The sequence below is a fragment of the Cotesia typhae genome, unplaced genomic scaffold (assembly GCF_013202065.1).
Source record: "Cotesia typhae breed Kobodo isofemale line unplaced genomic scaffold, CoteBio_Ctyphae contig_33, whole genome shotgun sequence".
Lineage (NCBI taxonomy): Eukaryota > Metazoa > Arthropoda > Insecta > Hymenoptera > Braconidae > Cotesia > Cotesia typhae.
In genome coordinates this window covers 1440942-1462469 of record NW_027423741.1, presented here as the reverse complement: position 1 = coordinate 1462469, position 21528 = coordinate 1440942, and the positions used below count along the sequence as shown (strand labels likewise).

The following is a 21528-nucleotide window of genomic DNA, read 5'->3' as shown; positions in this document are numbered from 1 at the left end:
TTTTAATTTACCGTACAAGTACCGTAATTCATTTTCTGTTATTAGTATATGAGAATATTCGTTCAAAAATAGAGTCAAGTGCTAATCATGGAGAATGTTAAAAAATAAATAACTGCAACAAAATTTTGTATTGTGGAAAATTGGTCTTCAATTTTATCGGATTAGGTTTGCAAAATTTTTTTTAAAGCAATATATTTTTTTGGTTACTGAAAACTGATTTATTTGAATTTTCCTTTAAAAAAAAATTTGCATTATGAATTAATGAAAAATTTAATTAATACATAAAATATATATAAATTAAAAATCTTTTAAGAAAATAAAGGATTATCTATTTAAATAAATCAAAAACGCCACAATATAAAAAAAGTATTGAGAAATTTTCTAGTAGCTGTGTTAAAAATTGAATTAAAAATTTTTTACAGAGTTTAAAATGTTTGTTTTCATATTAGAAATGAGTAGAGAGTTTCAAAGCAGTTAATTTTTTATCTAACTAGATCATTTGTTGAGCAGAAGATCCAAAAAAAATAGAAAAAAATTTTTTACTCAGCATTTTGAGTTTATATAATTTATAAAAAATTAAAGAGCGGCTTTTGGTCCCTTCTGAATTTAAATATTATGTGATAGCCTATCAAAAACTCCCCTAGAAGTTATTTTTGGGGATTTTCAGTTCAACGACTGAAATTATTTTTGTCTGTGGGAAAACTATTTAAATAAAAATCTTTAATAATCTAATATTACATAACTTTACTTTTATTCTAAACATATTTAGTTATAGTATAATTATCTGAATAAGAACAAAGAAAGTTTGAGGTCAAGTTTAAGATTTGTACACATAAATACTTAACTGTACCTTAAATGGAGCTATAAAATTTGTTTTCTCGCTCTACCTGTCTTAATTTCAACAAACATGCTGTTAATGAGGGCTTGACAATGAACAAAAATATAATAACCTGATATCTCTTCGGTTTGATGAGATTATTGTGGTTTTGTAATGAGTAATACAACGATAATAATTATTCTGCTTGCTTGTATGTATATTTATATATTTTTAATTTTATATTTATAATATATACATTGTGTGAAAAGAACTGAACGCTGAGCAAATGTCAGAAGAATTCGCGTAATCTCAAGGCTGAATAGAATCATACGCAACACTTTCCTTCAATACATATATACTTAACTTATAATTAACTGTTTCTTATCACCAGTTTTAAGTTGTAAATAATGTTTTATTTGTCGCATCAAATGCAAATTTAAACGCAGTTTAATTATTGTTATATTACAATAATAATACACACTCAAAAATAATTATTTAAAATTTTTTTCTGGCTTAATATAAAATTTATAATAATATAATTGTAAGCTTGATTATAAATAGCTTTTATTTGTTACTGGACGCTTAAAATTTAATCATTATAGTACCAAGCTCCAATAAGTGATAAACGAATACGTCATTGTTATCGCTTGTGAAAATTTCTCTCTTGGGATGTATAATACATTAATGATTCACTGATACCACTTTGGTTATTCCTAATGTTGCTCCATGTTTATTTTTTCACATCACCCATTATAATTATTATTATTATTAAAATTAACTAAACAGTTTTAATGTATACTTAGAGTAAGTGTATTATTTTTTTTTTACTGGCGCGTTTATTTAGTTTAATTAATTTTTAATTTAAAATTAAAAAGCAACTAGAGACTACTGCAATTTTAATTGATAAATTGTATGATATTATGAGATAAATAATGTAATTAAGATTGCACGTAACTTAAATGAACGTCACTTTTATTATGCATTCAAAGTTAAAGCGTAATCATTTATTCTACTGGGAAATATTCGAATAATATACCATGAAGCGTGTGTCTCTGAAGATATAGAAAATTTTAAGAAAAACATTATTTTATTTTATTTTATCTATCGTTAACGATTTTTTGAGGAATCATTTAAAAAAGTTACGCAGCAATCATTATGATGAGTGATTATAATTTATAATAATAATAAAAAATAATAAGTGTTTTTTTAATTTTTATGGACAGTACAGAGAAATAAAAGCGGGATTTTTGTATCGTAAATAATAGAGTATTTGAATAAAATTCGGGTAGCATATATGGAGGGTTAGAAACCGTTTAACGAAATTTACAGTAAATTTAAACATTTACATTTACATATTATGTGTAAATGCGCCGGTGACGTTTAGTGGGGTGTCATGAGAAGGGGTAAACGATGACATAAGGATCATGTGGGTGATCTTTGGCGCGTGGCGATCAAATTACACGCACCATGAATTTCACGAGCCCTTTATCAAATTGCGCTCGATGACCTGCTGCACCGGCAAATTGCTTTATGATAATAATCTTGCTACTTGTTTCTTTTACTCGAAGGCTTGAGGTTTTTTGGGTTTCAGTGGAAAAATAATTTTTTATCATTGTTTTGATGGGAAAGATTTAATTAGATTCATTTTTTACAAGTACAATCTCATCAAATAATTACACATTTCATACAATGTTGAAAAAAAATTTTTAAATTCTCTATTGGCCTTACACCAGATAAAAAATTTATTCAATGTTAAATCTCGCAATTATCGGTTAAATTTATTTATGTTTAACAATTCTAAAATTAATTAAGCTGGAAATTTGACAAAATTTTGAATAAATAATGTGAAAAAATAAGGTAGCACGTTTGCATTTTTTTACGTTCAATTTTCCAATAAATTCCACGAAAATTTTATGAGTATTTTTATTAATATTTCATCAAACAATTATTGGATAACTATAAAATACAAAATAGCCTTAAAAAAAATTTTCCCTCAATTTGCAAAACAGTAAATAATTTTTTATAACGTTTGATTTTTTGAATATTTAAAGAGTTTAAACTTTTTGATTTTTTCATCATAAATTTTTGTTTAAACTTAGTTAAAAAAATTTTTTCAGACGAAATTCTCTATGAACTTTAGTTTAAAAATAAAAATTAATATCTCCCGCAACAAAATATATTTATAAATATAATAAATATCAAAATAAAAAATTATTTTTATCAGATATAGATTCATAAATTATCAAGGCAAAAAAAATAGTATGAAAAAATGTAATCCTTTATTATCTAAAAAATTTTTCCAGATATCAATTGAAAATAATAAAAAAACTCCCATTGAAATGTAATTGTGCGGGTAAACTAAATTTATATGTTTCTATCGTGACGTATAACCATTACAAGATCGTTTATACATCCACCAGACTAAAATGTAGATTATTAATTCGATAATCGATGTCTTTGCATTTAAACTCTGTAATTTCCCGTTGATTAACGTCATCTCGCTCTTTCTCTCTCTCCTCCATCAAACTGTCATTAAGTCGCTAGACCATTCCACTGCTATTCTCGACAGTCTTATCTACATAACAAAATAACATGTTCAAATGTAATCATATAACGTTAACCAAAAATCAAATAAAATCACCACCAGCTTCAATAAATATTTACTTTCGGTTTTTGGTTTTGGTTTTGGTTCACAATAACACATGTTGGAAAAAAAAAAAAAAAAAAAAAACCACATGCAAATTCATAAACAAGGGCATTGTTTACTCAAAATTATTCTTTTGAATGTAGATGTCTATGTACAAGCAATACAAGTGAAGTATAGAGCTTAGGGTAGCTGAAAGTTGCGCAGAAACGAATCAACCCCCTTAACTCGTTTATGCAAGCACCGCCCCTTGTAAAGTCTCGTTGGAAACATCGTTCTCCATTCGCTGTGCGCCAATCAGATATACATTTGCTAGAACCCGCGGATTCGCTTAGCTCGTCATCAAACTCAATACCGGATGAACGTAAAGTCTTGTCCAGAACGAGTCTCCCACCCAGACGTGGGTACTTTCCACGGGTCAACCTACATAATATCTAATCCGAGTCCGCTTCATCATCACTCAATCATCTAGATAACTGTGCTTTTATTTTTTCATGTCCCGTAACTATATTTTTAGTTTTAAACTCAAACTGTCTTCGCCTCAAGTGCTAATGTCGTGATGTTCCAAGTGAAAAGTCGGCAGTATAATATAAAACAGTGGTAGTGATGATCATTACTGTCATCATCATCTTCATTTCAAACTAAAAGTGATTCAATATGTTAAAAATTGAAAAATGGATATATTAAAGGTTTTGCTGAAGTAAAATGAATGAACTAGTCAAAAATGTAGCAAAAAATCGATTTTTTTCCAGCAAGACTCTTTGATAGTGGGAAATTATTCAGAAATTTTTAGCATTATTGGTAATAATTATGGAATTTACGTGGACGGTACAGCAGCACCAAACTCCAGATCCCGTTCAAAATAATACGGGTCATACTACCGAATCGGAAGAATCTTCAGTTATTGGCCACTCTGCTGCAAGGAGACTTCTTGCGATTGCAGGTTAATTTACAATCGTCATAATTTATAATTATTTTTATGAGAAATTATTTTTTTTTTCTACTTTACACATTGAAAAAAAATTAATAATTGATTGAAGAAAAATAGTTTTTCTCAACAAAATTCTTTTAAAAGTCGAGTGTCTTGATTCAGGAATTTTTTAACTTGAAATTCGTTTTCATATTTTGAAAAATTAATTTTTTTTATGGTACACCGAAAAAAAAAAAAAAAAAAAAAAACTTAATTTTGATCCAAAAAAATAATTTTGCAAATTTTACTTGATTGAAAAATTTACCGTCTTAATTCAAGGAACCAAATCTCTTAAAATAAATTTTCTTGATTCAATATTTTTATTTTTAAATCAACTTAATTTTTTTTTCTTCTTCACTGTGGCAAAATCATACTATTGTTATTAGAATTATAATCATATATATTAAAAATTTGATTTCTATTTACTTAATTACACTTATGTCTATCATAAGAGAAAATTTTCTAATAACTATTAAGTATGTCGGTTAAATAAATTTAAGCAAACATAATATTCAAAACATTACACCGTTTGTATGATAACGTGATGAGTTGATGACAGAAAGTTTGAGTGGTTAATGCGGAATATAAATAATAAAATAAATAAATGTTTGCATATATATATATATATATATATATATATATATATATATATATATATATATATATATATATGCATGGTTACACACAAGTTTACTCGTGTTTATAGCTGTGTTTGCGTATAATGAAATAGATTTCACGATCAATGAGTGTGTTGTATAGTTTCATACACACGAGTATCTATAGACATAGAGGAGACGCAACACCTGACGTGACCCTCGTAAAACCTGGCCAATTATCATAATCGTTTTGTTCACGATCTGTCTAATCGTTTATAGCTGTCTAGAGGGTGGCAAAACAGCTGCAGCCCTATTTTCAAAATATTAAATTTTTATATGCACGAAATACTGGAAATGTATATCAATAACAGCAACAGTAAAGGAAAATTATTGCTCAATTAACTCGTCATTTAAATACTATAATACTTCCGGTATGCAATCAATCACCTGACCCTTGAGAAGTAAAATACATGATTCAAGTTTTGGTGCACAAATATTTATATATATATATATATATATATTTATTTATTTATTTTATCTATTAATTGATTTTCAGTCTGCAATTCGTTGAAAATGCCTTTAATATATTTATTATATAAATAAGCGAAGCGATTTTGAACTAATTTAAATTGCAGTAAAAATTTACTAGCTAATATTTTTTATATGTCTGCAGAGGTTTTGCTCTTTTATGTCTTAAGTATAGAAAATATTATAAATACATTTATTATTATTGGTTTTTATGTTAATGTATTTTTCTTTGTACTGATCCTCGTAAAGTAGAGTTTCATTTTATGGATAATTAAAATATACCTTTTAAACTCTAAAAACAAAATTTTGATACAAGCTTATTTTACTAAGTAGCAAAATTAATTATTGAAGTTTTATTATTTAGGTTTATTACATGATTTTTTAAATTATTTTTATATTTTTAAAAGTGCTCAAAAAATTTATTAATTCGACATGAATTTTTTTTTAAATCAAAAATTGACTTAAAAATATTAAAATTAAACGTTACAATTTTATCAAAAGTTTTATAAATAATTTTTATTATAATAATCAAGCTAATAATTTGCACTTAAAAATTTTACAAAAATCTTTTACATTTAAAATCAGCTTCAAACATTAATAACAATAGTAAAAAATTTTCTACACCAAGTAAATATTATTTTAAAAACGTATTGATCAGAAATAAAACACGGACAGTTTACTGATAGCCTACCTCATTTAAAAAAAGCAAAATATGCAAATAATTTATTTAAAAACTACAATAATAAACACGACTATTGTCATCTTAAAATTCCTTCTCGTCAATGTCAAAATAATCGCATATATATTCAACGCTTCCTTATTAATATTTTCTATCCAAAGTTTTGTTTCCACAAACATGCCTAAGATAAAAAAAAAAAATTAACATTAAAACAACGGAATTAATGTAATTAAAAATAAATACTTGTGTTAAAAAAATAGTTAGTGTCATGCATAGCGATTTCGAATAATGTAAATTTGTCTGTTGGTTGTCTCATATCGCAAACTAAAGGTAGAACGGTTCCTTGAAAATAAAAGGCTTATAGTTAGTACAGCTACACCAAAAAACAATGTACACGAGACACGAATATACCATTTAGAATATAAAAATACAGAGAAATAAATAACGAAGAGAGAGAACAAAAGTTATGTAGATGTAGATGTAATGTGTAAGTTTATGTTGATGCTCAAGTAGAAGTGGTAGGTCAAAGTGTATAGATGTATAAAAGCATTCTATTTGTACAATACTCAGCCAAGACTCGAGAGAAAGTTAACATCATCTTTTTGTCTGACATAATTCAAGTCATGAACCCATGTACTATTTTTATTTATTTTTACTTGAATTTATTTTGACATTCGTTTGGATTTTTTCACCATAATAATTCATTTGATTACTAAACCATTTTTCTCATCATCAACAATAAATGTTGCGCAAATAAAAGACACCATATTAATTAAATAGTTAATGCAATTAAATACGGAAAAATAAATTTTTAACGTACGTGTAATGTACATTTAAGGATTACATTTGTATGCTATTTATCTAAAGTATACATGTCCCGGGAAAGTCGCAAACTTTTAAACGATGGTCTACGCCCCGTGTGTGGAAAGTCGCCTTCTTTATATGTACATACGTATGTGTAATACATATAAACAGTTTATGCATAATAGAGATACTTTAGAGCAAGACAAGTCAATCTGAATTTCCGGAGCCGGTGCATAATAATACTATCGACTGGCATTAGACATTAGACATACCTGCACTCTTTTCAATGCCTTGTGACCATTTATTCTCAATTACCATTATTACTGTAATTATAAACAAACTAACCATCTCTGTAATTACAGTTTCACCATTTTTAATTTGTTTAGTATGTTAGCTTTAACAACTTTTACTATTTTATTTGGAGTTAGATTTGAATAGTAACAGCCGTAAAAATTAAACAATGAAATATTTCATAAGAATGTGCAATAAAAAATTTTTAACTTCTTATGGATCTATAGGATATATTTTATTGTTGTTGTTATTATTACTTTTAGGAAAATATTATCTGGATTGAAGGTCCGCGAGGATGTTTGATCGATAAGACCACGGACAAAGTTGGCAACGCCCACAGTAATCCCTTCTACATTATTTTTTAGGATACTCCATTATTATAAATTATAATTATTATTTTCTATTTAAATTATTTATTTATTGTTATTTTAGAAAAATTTATAAAGTCCAAAAAAAATTTTTTTGACTCAAAAAAATATTTTGGAAAATTATTTTAGTTGGGATAGAATTTTCTCATGCTTACAAAATAATTTTGGTCTTCTTAAAAATTTATTTTTGCATGTAAATTTTAATAAGTTAGGACACTTTACCGTTTGGAGTCCTTTGATAATCTGAGTAGTGTTTATAACTTTTAATAAAAATTTTTTTAAAAGAAAAGTTCATTGAACAGTTAATTTTTTAAATAAACGTGTCTTGCTTACGGTACGGTGTAAAGATCGTTCATAAACAAATAATGCCATAACCTTTACAATGAAGATACCATACACTGATAATATTTTCACCGCAAGGAAAAATTTTGTAATTTACTGCAACCATTGTTTTATCATTTATTTTATATCCTCTATTTTTATAAGAAAACTATTAATCTACTCGATCTAATAGAATTTTATTATCTGTTAAAATCATGGAGTTTTAAAAATTTTCTAAGCAAAATTTTTATAATAACTTTTTTGTTAAAAACATTCTTGTTGAAAAAAAAAAATACTGTAAATAATAAGTAAAATAAAAGTAAAGAATATACATGATATGATATGATTTGAGACATGATATTCTTAAATTCTTATAGCGTACGATGTCAGACACAGCTTTGAAGCATCTGACCGGAAGAAACGAGTTGTGACACTTGAATTACTCGATTAAACACTTAAAGAGGGGTTCAAGGTGCGCTCCTGGCTTTTTTGTCACTTTTATTGTCATTATCTCTATTTTATTTAACTTGCTATTGTTGATTGTGAAATTAATACATATATCAATTTAACGTTCATTAATATAATTAATAATACAAAAGGTTTAAATTTGTTTTTAATTTTTTTTCTGTATCATTAACTGTTATTATTATTCCCGGTGAAATTATTCAATTACTACATAAGAAGTTTAAAATGAGCGCAAACTAACAATAAAATTCTTCAGGCTTTAGAATACTTTTTGTATTGATTCTTTGTAAAAAATTTTCTATTTACTTATTTATATTTTTTTTGTTTTAATATTTACTCTTGTTTAAAATTGAATCCATTACTCGAGGCGTGAATCATTTTCATAAGAATTTCTAATAATTTTTTATTGTCATTATTCTATTTAACTTTCACTCGTGTGAATAATAAAATAAAATTCAATTTGGTCTTTATTGATTTTCGGAGAAGTGCATCTTTTAATTTTCTGCTGATTGTTGCTTGAAGTTTACAAAATGTAAGAAGTTTGGAGAAAGCAATATTTAGTCATTTTTGCTGTATAATATAGACGATCATAATTAAGAAGGAAATAGTAAAATAAAATCCTATTGATTATTTTTTTTTTTTTTACTTACAAAAAAAGCAAAATAAAAATTTATCTTAATTTAAAATAATTTCTCGGTTTAACTTCCAGTAAAAATAATATTATTACACTGAAAGAAAAAGAAATTTGTTTTTCAGACTTTTCTTCATCTCTGAAAGTATCTTAATTTTTTATGAGATTAAAAAGTTAAAAAAATACAATTTAAAATCCAAAAAAAACGTAAATTTTGCTTCAACTTCTTCCAAAAATTGAAATATTTTGAATAATTTATTAAATTTAATTCTTCTTTTAACTCACAACAGGAACTAAAATAAAAAAACCAAGAGATCATTACCAAAGTATTTAATAAAATATCGTTAAATCAACATAAAATTCCGCAATAGCGGAAATAAAAATTTAAAAAAAAATTTAAGGTCGTTAAAACACCAAGACTTTTTCAGTGTACAGTTAAAAATAAAACTATGTTAAAAAAAAATGAATTTGGCATATTGCGTACTACCTTTTGAATTTATAAATATGACAAGTGTGTTATCGTAAGATCTAAAGTGTAATATAGTAAATATAAATACAGTAATATAATATACAATGAAAGAGGATCCAACGCAATAATCGTGAGTGAGGTTCCGTATGTGTTAAATATTCTCTTATGTTATGTGTCGACTGCCAATGGAACTCAGCTTGCTAATTCTCTCGTATATATAAACCGTTCACAAGACCTTTAATACTGAAGAGAGAAGAAAACTTTTATTCCAAAAGCACCACAATCAGCTGTTCTGTATACACTCTCGCCGTAAAGTTACATCTCTCCCACGCAAGAATTATTTTGTATCATGATCACAGACTGAGAGGATAAAATAAAAATATTAATAAAAATAAAAAATGATTAAGAAACATGTAATGTGCCTATGTGCCTGCAGCATCTTCTCTCAGCCGCTTCTTCTCTAGTATATACACCAGTGTACTCGATGAATCGATAAATGGCGAGGTAAATCGATCCAATAGGATTCACCTATTCAATACCTACAAGTCGAGGCTCAGCTTGACCTGGATGAGTTTTAGCTTTGCAATGGAAACTCCGCAGCTCTACTTCGAAAGTCCACATACACATTCTTACATTTCTAACGTCGTTTATTATTTTATTCTCAGTCTGTCAAATTCGTCTCAAATATCAAATCGTCTAATTTAAATTTAAATTATCAAGTTAATGCACTTCCATTCAAATTTAATTTATTTACATTAAAAAAAAAAAAAAAAAAAAAAAAAAAAAAAAAAAAAACGCCCGAAATGGAAGGTATGGCCTGAAAATGGTTCAATTGCACTTTTAACTTTGATAAAATAATTAAAAATGGTCAAAAAGTTCACTATTTTGAAAATTTTATAAATTAATGTATAAATAAATTCTGATTAATTTTATATCTATAAAATAAAGTCTTAATTTATTGAATTATCATCTCAATGTATCAATGCATATCCTCCTCACCCGACCTGCTATCTTATTATTTATTTATTTATTTTTCAAATACACGAGATTGCATCTTCAATCATGTATTAGTTATAATTCACTAGTTACATTCTCTTTACACTCGAGGACACGTCGATTTATCCTTGCATAAAATGTGGAATCTTTATCCTACATCGAGTTAACGATCGAACACATTACTTTTAATTTTTCTTTATTTTCTTGAAGAGAATTTTCTTTAAAAAAAATTTTTTTTTATTATGTAAGAAATTATAAATTGAATATTAAAATATACTTTCAATTATAATATTTAATTTTTTCATTGGGTTTATTTTCTAGGACGGGGCGACTTTGTAGGAGGAATCGATAATGAGGCGCTCGATTTTTCTCAACTCGAGGATTTCATCAATAGTGACAGTCCACAACCTGCCACGTGAGTGTAATTATACAGTAGATTAATATTAATTTTTTATTTTAATTTAAAATTCTTTATTTTTGAATATCATTTTCATTTTAATTTTCTATGCAACATTATTTTTTCTATTTAAAAATTTTTGAATGCTTTTTTAGATTTTTATTAAAAATTTATAAAAAAAATTCAGCATTTAGAACTTGCAGAATATAAAATCAGTTTAATTAATTTAAACAAATTTTATTTAAAAAATATCTTGAGTTGGGAATTTTTTTGACCAAATTTCAAAAGGTCGCAATTTTTCTCATTCAAAAATAAATTGATTATTATTGACATCAATAAAAATAATTTAATAACTTTTATAATAAGTGCTGAAAGACGAGAAGAAAATGTGATTATATTAGTATAACCTGTAATATAAAACCAAGTTATGTTGAAATAACATAAAAATGTCTATAGGTTTTTTATACACAAAATTTGGGTTAATTTTGACCCAAAATTCTTGGTCTGAATCATCCATCCAATTAAATGACTTCGTTTTTTTCTTACAACGATCGTTGATCTTTAAAAATTCTCTTTCACAATCTGAATTTATTATGGAATGATTATCAAGGCTTTGATTATGAAATAACAACAATTATTTATCAATAATCATTGATAATTAATTTTTAACTTTAAAGATTGGCAATTTTGTAATTTACATCGATTTAATTCTTTTACACAAAGATTTAAATTGTATCTAATCAATGAAAATTAAAATTGATTTTATAATAATAAAAATTATTTAAATGTCAACTAAAAGCAATCTAAAGAACCGGTTTGTTGATAAATTTTAATTAGATATAAAAAAAATTTTTAATAAATAAAAAATACTGCAAGTTAGATTCCGATAAATTACTTGATTATTCATAGAAGATTTAACGGGAAAACCCGGCTTAAAATATCGATAATGATAACTGATAACATACCTACATCAGTTCATCATTTCTTCTATGGTTTATATGTGTACCTACTATATTTATTTCAGACGAATAAAATATTTCTTGGCAGGGAATCGAACCGTAATTCCTACCAACAAAAAAAAAAAAAAACTATTTATATCGCGTATTGTACTTTTATTCTACGCATGTAATTATACTTGTCAGGTGTTAGAGTACACGTATTTACAACGCTGTGCTTGTTTGAATAATTTAAAATTCTGGTTGGAGAAAAATATTTATTGTTCGTATTTTAATTGAATTTGAATTTTTTTCAGTCTGGAATTTTAGATTTTTTTAGAGAACTAGCGCGTAAGAGTTTAAAAAATTTTTATTACTTCTATAATAATAATCATTGAGAAGTTTTTCAAGTTATTTTACGTTTGTTAACTTACTGTTTAAATTTGCGCGGTAAAAAATTAAATTTCAAAAATTTTAGTATAAAATTCCCTAAAAAATTTTTTACATCACTCTATTAATTTATTCGATCTATTAGTGGTCAATTTTATGTTTTTTTAATTTAAAAATATTTAAAAAAATGTTTTTACTTGAGAAAAAAAAATTGGTTGTAATTATTGGTTATTAATAAAAAAAACCACTTAAATATTTATTTAATCTTAAAATCGGATCTGATCTTAAAATCTTGTATTTGTTATTCATGTTGACTGATGACGTTTCGACACAATATGCTTATGTTGTCTTCACATCTAGCAAAACATGTATTTTTTATGTATACAATAATTTAACATCATTGTTTTGCTTGCCTATAACTTTAAAGCCATAAAACATAAATCAACTGTTTACCTGTCACAATTTTTTGTAATGTTCAGTTATAAATTCAACATTAAATTGTGTGATTAATTTATCTTTAGTATTATATTACAGATAAATCATGTTGAAAATTACAATTTTTACTGTAGGATTCAATTCTAGTAAGATTTTAAACAGTTATTTAGAACAAGATTTAATGAAAACATCAATTACAATCATATTTTTTTAAATCAAGAAAAATTTATTAGTTCAAGAATTTTTACACTCAAATCAAGAAAATTAAGTTCTTTAAAATTTTATACTTGATTTTAGAACATTTTAAATTTTCCGCTAAAAAAATTAAAAATTTTTAAAATCCTTTTCTGTTTTTTTAATTTTTTTTTTCTGTGCACATATGTTAACCGTATTTTCTAATTTTCCAATGACACCAAAAATTATAAATTGTTTTTACAGTTTAACAATAAAAATTGTAACATCTAAAAGCAAGGCAATAAAAAATAGCCTCGGTTAAATGATTTACTATAAAGATGAAGACCTACTTCCTGTTTTGATCAGAGCAAATTCCTAAATTCGAGTGTCAGTAGGACATAAAGTTTAATCCAGATGACGAAGGCAACTAAACGCAACGCCGGCTGTTATTTAATTTAATAGATAAAAAAGCAGAACAAGAGATTATTAGAGAAAGAATAACGATGAAAGAGAGAAAGAGAAAATGAAGGAAGAAAAAATAAATACATAGTGACAATTGAGAGTAAGAGAAAGAGAAACGCTGTAATGCAGTACAGTAATGACATAATGACGACAGAACCAGACTGGACAAAATTGATAGAATCACTGCTATTGCTACTGTTACTGCTAATACTCACTGCAATGCATTTAATGAAACTAGATGGTAATTTTGTCTCTACTTCAAAGTGTCGTACGTGTGTTTAACATTTGTCATCTATTTTATGTCCTTTTACATATTACATCCATATGCGTGTACCAATGTCCATGTATATGTGTGTAAATGTATATTTATATTGTACCAGGTTTAGAAACGAGGGCTCGTGCCACCTGAACTATTTTCCCATTAAGAAGTATCACTTCCTCTAATACTCGTCAATTTATTCCCTCTTTTTAATTTTTAACTTCTCAATACAACTTAATGGGCTGAACGCACACCGACCGAAACTCTATCCAACCGTGATATTTAATTAGCCATAACAAAATAAAAATTTATCATCGTAAAAATTGCTCTTTTGCTCTCATTTTTTTCTTTTCTTTATTTTTCATTATATCAGAAATAATATTCATTATTATTTATTATTATAAATTTATATAATTTCATATTTTAGCGCCTTAGAAAAAGAGTCTGATAAAAACTGATAAAAAAATTAATAATTAATTTTTTTTTAATTAAAAAAAAATCAGTCATTTAACTTAAAAATAAATTTTTTTTCTTTTAAAAAATTTATATTTTTTTTTTTAAATTAAAAAAAAATTTTTAAATGAAAATATTTCCAATTTTAATTTTTTTCAACCAAAAAATTAGAATATTTTAAGCAGATATTGAAATTTTAGATGAAAATATTTCTAAAATAAAAATAGTTATTTTTTAATCTATTATATGCATAATTTTGTTGAATGAACTTGAAAAAATTAATTAATAATAAATCTAGTATTAACATCAATAATAATCCTATTAAATGTACTTAATTGAACAATAAAATATAATAGTAATAACGTCATTATTAAACGTAATGCATACCACAGTTAGCGATAGCGATATCTCTGTTTTATAAACCCTGGTATATGCCTGTTAACTTATATTATTATTCACCTATCAGGAACTTTTATTGCTGTACGAATGAGAGAAAAAATAAACATGTATGTTTTAAAACAGCAAGTTAAGTGACCAAAGGTCATTTCGAGGCTGGTGTCGTTATTTCTGTGCATATATATGTTTTCTACTATACAGCTATTTTCTTCAAAATTTATTCATGTCTTACGACTAAATAATTAAATGGCAAACTAATCAATAAATTTTTGTACAAAAAATAAATATTGTACAATTTTATTTACAACTATTTAAGAAGCGATTGATTAATTTTAATTAAAATTTTCTTATAAATAGTTTTATTATTATTTATATTATTAAGAAAATAAACAAAATTTCAAATAATTATATTTGCAGATACTTTGCCGATACCCTCGCTCACAATGAGACAAACGGAACGACGAGTCATAACGGGCGAGTGGAGACGACGAGCCAGCAACCTCCAACCAGATTGCCATCACCGATATCCCAGAATCATCCGGTACAATCTGCCTGTCCGACTGGAGCAACGCCTGTCCCACCAGTTACAACTTACAAGGACCCTCAGACCTACGTTCATCCGTAAGTACTCCTATCATATCATTGTTATTATAATTATTAAATTTAACAACTCTTGTAACTAATAATAATATCCATTATTTTACGAGCATGCGATTGCTTGTCTGCTTATTCCTCGAACCAACTGGAGTTAAGCTTCTGAAAAGTTTAACCCTTATCATGATTTATCATTCAATTTTAATGCCCTTGTTCTTTGCAGACACGCGTTACCAGAGAGTCCACCAGACAGTGGAAGTGAACCTCCGTATTCTCCACCAGGGCATCATGAAACCTCCCAACATGTTCACTCGCCACGTAAATATTTTTTTTCATTTTTTATTTATAGGGTAGCCACTTATAAAATTTTCAGCAATTTTATATCCACTCAAAAATTAATTGATAATTTTTAATTTTCATTTTTTGCGCTGAAAATTTTGAGTAAAATTTTACTCTGTACTTTAAAAATAAATTTAATTAATTATTAAACTTTAAAGCTAAGACAGAGTAAAGATATTTACCGAAATTAAAATTTTTTAGTCAGTCATGTGTTATTTTTTTTTTTTTTTTTGAAAAATTACTTGAATCTTATTTCAATTACTTGAAATTTATTCAATAAGTAACTAATGAATGAAAATTTGCAGATCAAAAGGCTGCGCTGCAAGAAATTCTACTCCACCACCAAGGAAACGCTCCGGCTTACACCTCAAATTTATTACCAACATCTCCAAGAGCATTAGCAGCATCTGCTGATCCATTACTGCTGGCCCATCCGGTCTTGACCCCTCTGTTAACACCCACGACGCCTGCTTTGACAGCTCAGCAGACACTGGTAGCATCCCACGTGTCTCTCCAACAGCAGCCACAGCAACCACACCAGCCGCAACATGATCACAGTCCCAGTGGAATCACCACCCTCTACTCATCACTGCAGTCTGCTCCAAAGAAAAGGAAGCACAGTCAAGATGGGCTGATTCACGTGAAGCAAGAACCTGAATTGGGCAACGTTGAACACAGTTGCAGCAGCAGCAGCGCTGTTCTCGACAATGACGAAGTTAACGGGGACAACTCTTACATTGACGCCAGTTATCAATGTATCAGATTCCATCCGTTTCAGCAGACCACGTGGCACGCTCTCTGCGATCATAATCTCAAAGAGCTGCCAACGCCGCATTATCGCGTCGACGCCGACAAAGGATTCAACTTTAGCAACTCTGACGACGCTTTTGTTTGTCAGAAGAAAAATCATTTTCAAATTACCTGTCATGCTCAATTGCAAGGCGAGGCTGTCTTTGTTCGCACTGGAGAGGGACTCAAAAAAATCAGCAGTTTTCAGCTACACTTTTATGGTGTTAAAGTTGAATCACCTACTCAAACTATTAGGGTTGAACAGAGCCAGAGTGATCGTAGCAAAAAGCCATTTCATCCAGTTGTGTAAGTAGATTTTTATTAATTTAGGGCTTTAATAGTAAGAAAATTAGAAAAACTTTGCAATCAGCATTTGTTATTTCAAAAATCATGGGGAATAATTGATAAGAATTAAGTTGAGTAAAAAAAAAAAAAAAAAAATATAATGAGACCGGTTAAATACAGGAAATGTTTAAAGATAAATTTATCAAGTTTGAAATATCTTTTACAGCTAAAAAATTATTTTGATAAAATTTAACCAGCTCAGGCTTTTAAAGAAATTGGAAAATTTTTAAACAATCACTACTCACAAGCTAGTCGGTCAATTTTACTAATCTTCGACATTGGCTTAAGTACTTATTCATTTAATAAGTTCAAATATTAATAAAAAAAATTAATTTGATGTAAAATAAAATTTTTGAGTCAATATTATTTTACGATGTAAATTAACAAAACAAAACAGATTGTAATAAAATTTTTTTAAATCAGTTACATCAGATGAAATAAAAAATTTTGTACTACTTCTTTACTATTTTTGTAAATTTTATAAATTTTATAAATTTTAATTAATTTTAAATTATTCAGATAAAAACTGCTGATTGCTAGTTTTATTAACAATATTAAAAAATAAATACCAATTATTAGGATTACAATTATTAATTTATTTAAAAGAAAAAAAAAAATAAATTAATAATTGAATCTACCCAGTATTCCCATTACACTAAAATAGAGCGGGTTTCAGGGTCGAGCTGGGAGGTGAGCGTGTAACTAAGGTGACAGTTGGCCGCCTTCACTTCAGCGAGACAACCAGCAACAATATGCGAAAAAAAGGAAAACCGAATCCCGACCAGCGATACTTCCACTTGGTGGTAGGCCTGCACGCCCACACATCAGACCAATCAAGTTACCAAGTGGTGGCGCACGCCAGCGAGAGGATAATCGTTCGGGCGAGCAACCCCGGGCAATTTGAGTCCGAAGGCACCGGAGTCAGTACCGAGAGCGGGTGGCAGCGTGGAGCCGCACCAGACACAGTTTACCACGCTGGACGGGTCGGAATCAATACAGACCGCCCGGACGAGGCCCTGGTAGTCCACGGGAACATGAAAGTAACCGGACATATAGTCCAGCCGAGTGACGCCCGTGCCAAGCAAAATGTCCAGGAAGTCGACACCCGAGAACAATTGCGAAATGTCCAACAATTACGGGTCGTACGGTACAGGTACGCTCCAGAATTCGCTTTGCATTCCGGGCTGGGCATAAAGGCCCAAGAGGACACCGGGGTGATAGCACAAGAGGTCCAGCAAATTTTGCCCGAGGCGGTCCTGCCGGCCGGCGACATTGTTCTGCCAAACGGGCAGCGCATTGATAATTTTCTGGTTGTCAATAAAGAAAGAATATTTATGGAGAATATCGGGGCCGTTAAAGAACTCTGTAAAGTAACAGACAGTCTCGAGACACGCATTGATCAGCTCGAGAGGATCAATAAACGTCTCGCAAAATTAAAACGCGGCGACAGTTTAAAAAGCTCCGTTAGCACTGTCTCCAGCATTGCTAGCAGTAAATATTCATCATCAGCTAAAACCAAGAATAATAACAATTATCATAATCATAATAATAATAACAACAACAACAACTTTAATAGTAGTAATAATAATAATAATAATTCACTGAAACGTGACAAAGAAGAAGATTTATTGTGTAGCAATAAATTTATCCAAATAATAATAGTTATTCTTATTCTCATAATGGCATTTTGTTTGGTCGCAATGGCGACTCTGTACTTCCTGGAATACCAAAAACGGAGCAATTTAGAGTGGTCGGCAGTAGCTGCAGGAGGAATGCTGGCGATTGGAACTGCTCCGACATTACCAACAACACCCTCATACGATTCAAGATTTAATCCATTGCTTCACAGCACTGTTTCGCCGTTTTACACGCGGCAAGGTTTGTTCACCAAAACTCTGGACGGCCACGTGACCAAGGACAATGTCATGTCGACCAATGCTCCCAACACCAAGCAGCAGTACTACTCGCAAGAAATAACATCCTGGTATCCGTTCGGGCATTCGGGTCCGCAGGCCAAATCCGACAAGAACAACGAGTTATCAAACAATTGGCTGAGACATGGCGCGGGTCCGGTTCCCAGCAATGTCGATGAGAACGACCAGAATGCAGATGTAGACCCGCCGGTGCTGAACCGCGGCCCGGTACCGCTGGGCAGGCCTGCTGATTGTCCTCTCCACTTTACTGAGCTGGAGAACGCTTGCCAGATTTTCTGCTGCACTTCGGACATTCACCAGCTGGAGGAACCGCGCCCGGAACATCCGCCTGAGAAGAAGTCTATGTCGATTCATCTGGAGCAGCCGCTGGGTGTTCACGAGGAGAAGCGGAAGCTTAACAAGGGAATGCAGAATGGAATCAGCCCCGCGGACTCCAGCACCCAGACCTTGGTCAAAGACACCCACTTCAAGTACATGCCCAAGAGGAGCAGGAGGGAGGCTGGAAGTGGAGTTTGGGGAGAAGTTGCCAGCAATGCTGCCGGATCCATACCTCCCGAACCGAAACCACAGTTACATATTGTTGCTAAGAGCTTCAATGCCACTTTGGACCAGCGGTACTGCTCAATAACTTCGCCCAGCAAGCCGAATAATTTCAGCTGTAATGTTCCGTTATCAAAACACATGCCTGACACGCATTTGACGCTACATTTTATCGGTATGCCCTGGTACTGGCAAGTCGTACAGCAGTGTCAGGTTACTCCCAGTCTGATCGCTGATGAAACTATCGCTTGTGGATGGGGGTACACTCATCAAAAGCAGCAACAGCACCAGTATGTCGAAAACAGTAATCAGCCCAGTGATCAGGCTTTTGTTATTGATGTCGCCTTTTATTTGAGGAAAACCCTCAAATTTCGGATACCTACGGTACCGCCTCATGAGGTAATTTTTTTTTCTTATCTATTTTTCATTTTTTAATTATCATAGTAGCCAATAAGTTGATTTATTATTTTTATATTTAATATGGAGATTTTGCAGTTTGATAAATTTTTTTATTTTTATTTTATAGTCAAGGTTTTTTTTTATCGCAGGCTATGACAAAAGATCAAGAGTATTTTAATTTTCATTTTTTTTTTTAACGAAATTTCTGTTTGATTTTTTTGAAACATATTTTTTTTTTTAAATTACATAAAAAATGAACAATTAAAAAAAAAAATTGATTATCAAAATTTTATCAATTTTTTAAAAAATTGTGATCTCCGACTTTTTTTTAACTGTTCGTTTTTTTTTTTTTTTTTTTTTGTGTACTTTTAAAAAAAATATATATCAAAAACATAAAAAAAAAATAAAATATAAATTTTACCCAAAAACATGAGAGTCAAAACAGAGGAGAGATAAGAAAAATAGTTTATAAATATACCAAAACATTTGCTTACTGGGCGATTTATTTAATTCAGTGTTAAATATTGTACTTTTTGTCACAGATTTATATATTTATTATTGATGACAGATTCAATAGCTTTTATTAGACGATTCAATTTTAACTCTATAAATCTTGCATGTTCAATTGAGTTGTCTCCTTGAACATATTCAGAGAATTAACCCGTTGTTTTCGAATTATTTATCTTTCGGATTAAAAGCCATGTGGATCGATTGTTATGTAACTCGATTATACACAAACTTAAATTATAATAATATTATTAATTTAAAATACTAAAACTTCAAAAGTTAAATTATTGAATTTAAAAAAAAATTAAAAAATGCAAAAATCTTCATATAAAATAAAAAAAATGATTTTATTTTTGGCATCACCTAGCTGTACAATAAATATCTATTACTTATATAAAAATTTAATTTATTTCAGCATGTTTGTAAAAATAATCACGGAGGTGATTATCTTGAATTCACGATGCACTTTTATCGTGATTGCGATGGATGAACCAATACCCAGTGAGCTTGCAGTACGTTGAGAAAAATTAAAATTTTTTAAATTTTTTTTTAATCGAACATTGTACATTGGAAATGTGTATGAATAATTCAACGTATATGCCAAGCTGTTAAAAATTACCGAGTTTTTTAAAAAATTCCACGATATAACTATCGATGGTTTTGGGTGATAAATTATTGAACAAACTGCATTTAGTGATGTTGCATATGTATTTAGTATTCATAAGTTATGAAAAAATACAGATATATGCAAATGCAGTCTTTTGAATCTCACAGAGATTAACTACGTAACTCATTTTGTAATTGTAATTGTATTGTAACAATGGATTAATTTTTTTAGAATACTAAAAATATTATGTATTGACAACGTAACAGTTACACGCAGGATTATTTTATCATTTGGCTAAAATTGTGAGAATCTCATTAAATTATTGGCAGCTAAATGAAAAATTTAATAGTTTATGCTACGTAGGTATACGTAAATTTTTACTCGATGCTTAAACTTTTAACAAAAATGTCAAGATAAATTATAATTATATATATATATCGGGTTCCAGATGCTATGAGGGCGTGTACTGGCAAAAAAGTCCCAGTGAAAAGCCATAAGGGCTTATAAAAAAATTTTTTTTTCGGGAATTGGCGTATTTTTGTCCGAAATGCAAAAAAAAAAAAATGTAACAAAAATTCTATTATTTTTTTTAAGTCCAAAAAAAATTTTTAGTTTAAAGAAAAAAATTTTTTTTGCATTTCTGCACATTTTTCTAAAAAATACGTCGGTTAAAAAAAAATTTTTCTTTCGGGAATCAACGTATTTTTGTATGAAACGTGAAGAAATGTAAAAAAAAATTTTTTTTGGACTTAGAAAAAAAAAATAGGATTTTTATTATACGCCCTTATAAAATCAGTAACGCGATATAATAATCAGAACATATTGTCATCATGTAGAGTTATTAAATTTACTATTTTACTTATTAATTATTTAAAATAATAATGAAGATGATGTAATTTACTTATTATTATTACAGAGATATATATATATATATATATATATATATATATATATATATATATATATATATATATACATATAGAGACATTTGTAT

The 21528-nt window shown here is 28.6% G+C and overlaps 1 protein-coding gene across 2 annotated transcripts in view; it reads left to right on the top strand.

Annotated features, from left to right (window-relative positions):
* LOC141526324 (uncharacterized) overlaps window positions 1-21427 on the top strand; it is a 32406-nt gene extending 10979 nt beyond the window's left edge. Inside the window, exons 2-7 of one of the 2 annotated variants that reach the window (XM_074241284.1) lie at window positions 10901-10994; window positions 14898-15101; window positions 15298-15392; window positions 15719-16508; window positions 17224-19420; window positions 20343-21427. In XM_074241284.1, coding sequence (XP_074097385.1) covers window positions 10901-10994; window positions 14898-15101; window positions 15298-15392; window positions 15719-16508; window positions 17224-19420; window positions 20343-20417 — 3455 coding nt within the window. In that variant the 3' untranslated portion in view covers window positions 20418-21427. Of the gene's footprint in view, window positions 1-10900; window positions 10995-14897; window positions 15102-15297; window positions 15393-15718; window positions 16509-17211; window positions 19421-20342 lie in introns of both variants that reach the window. The other variant, XM_074241283.1, reaches the window with a different exon arrangement.
* Window positions 21428-21528: the final 101 nt, after the last annotated feature.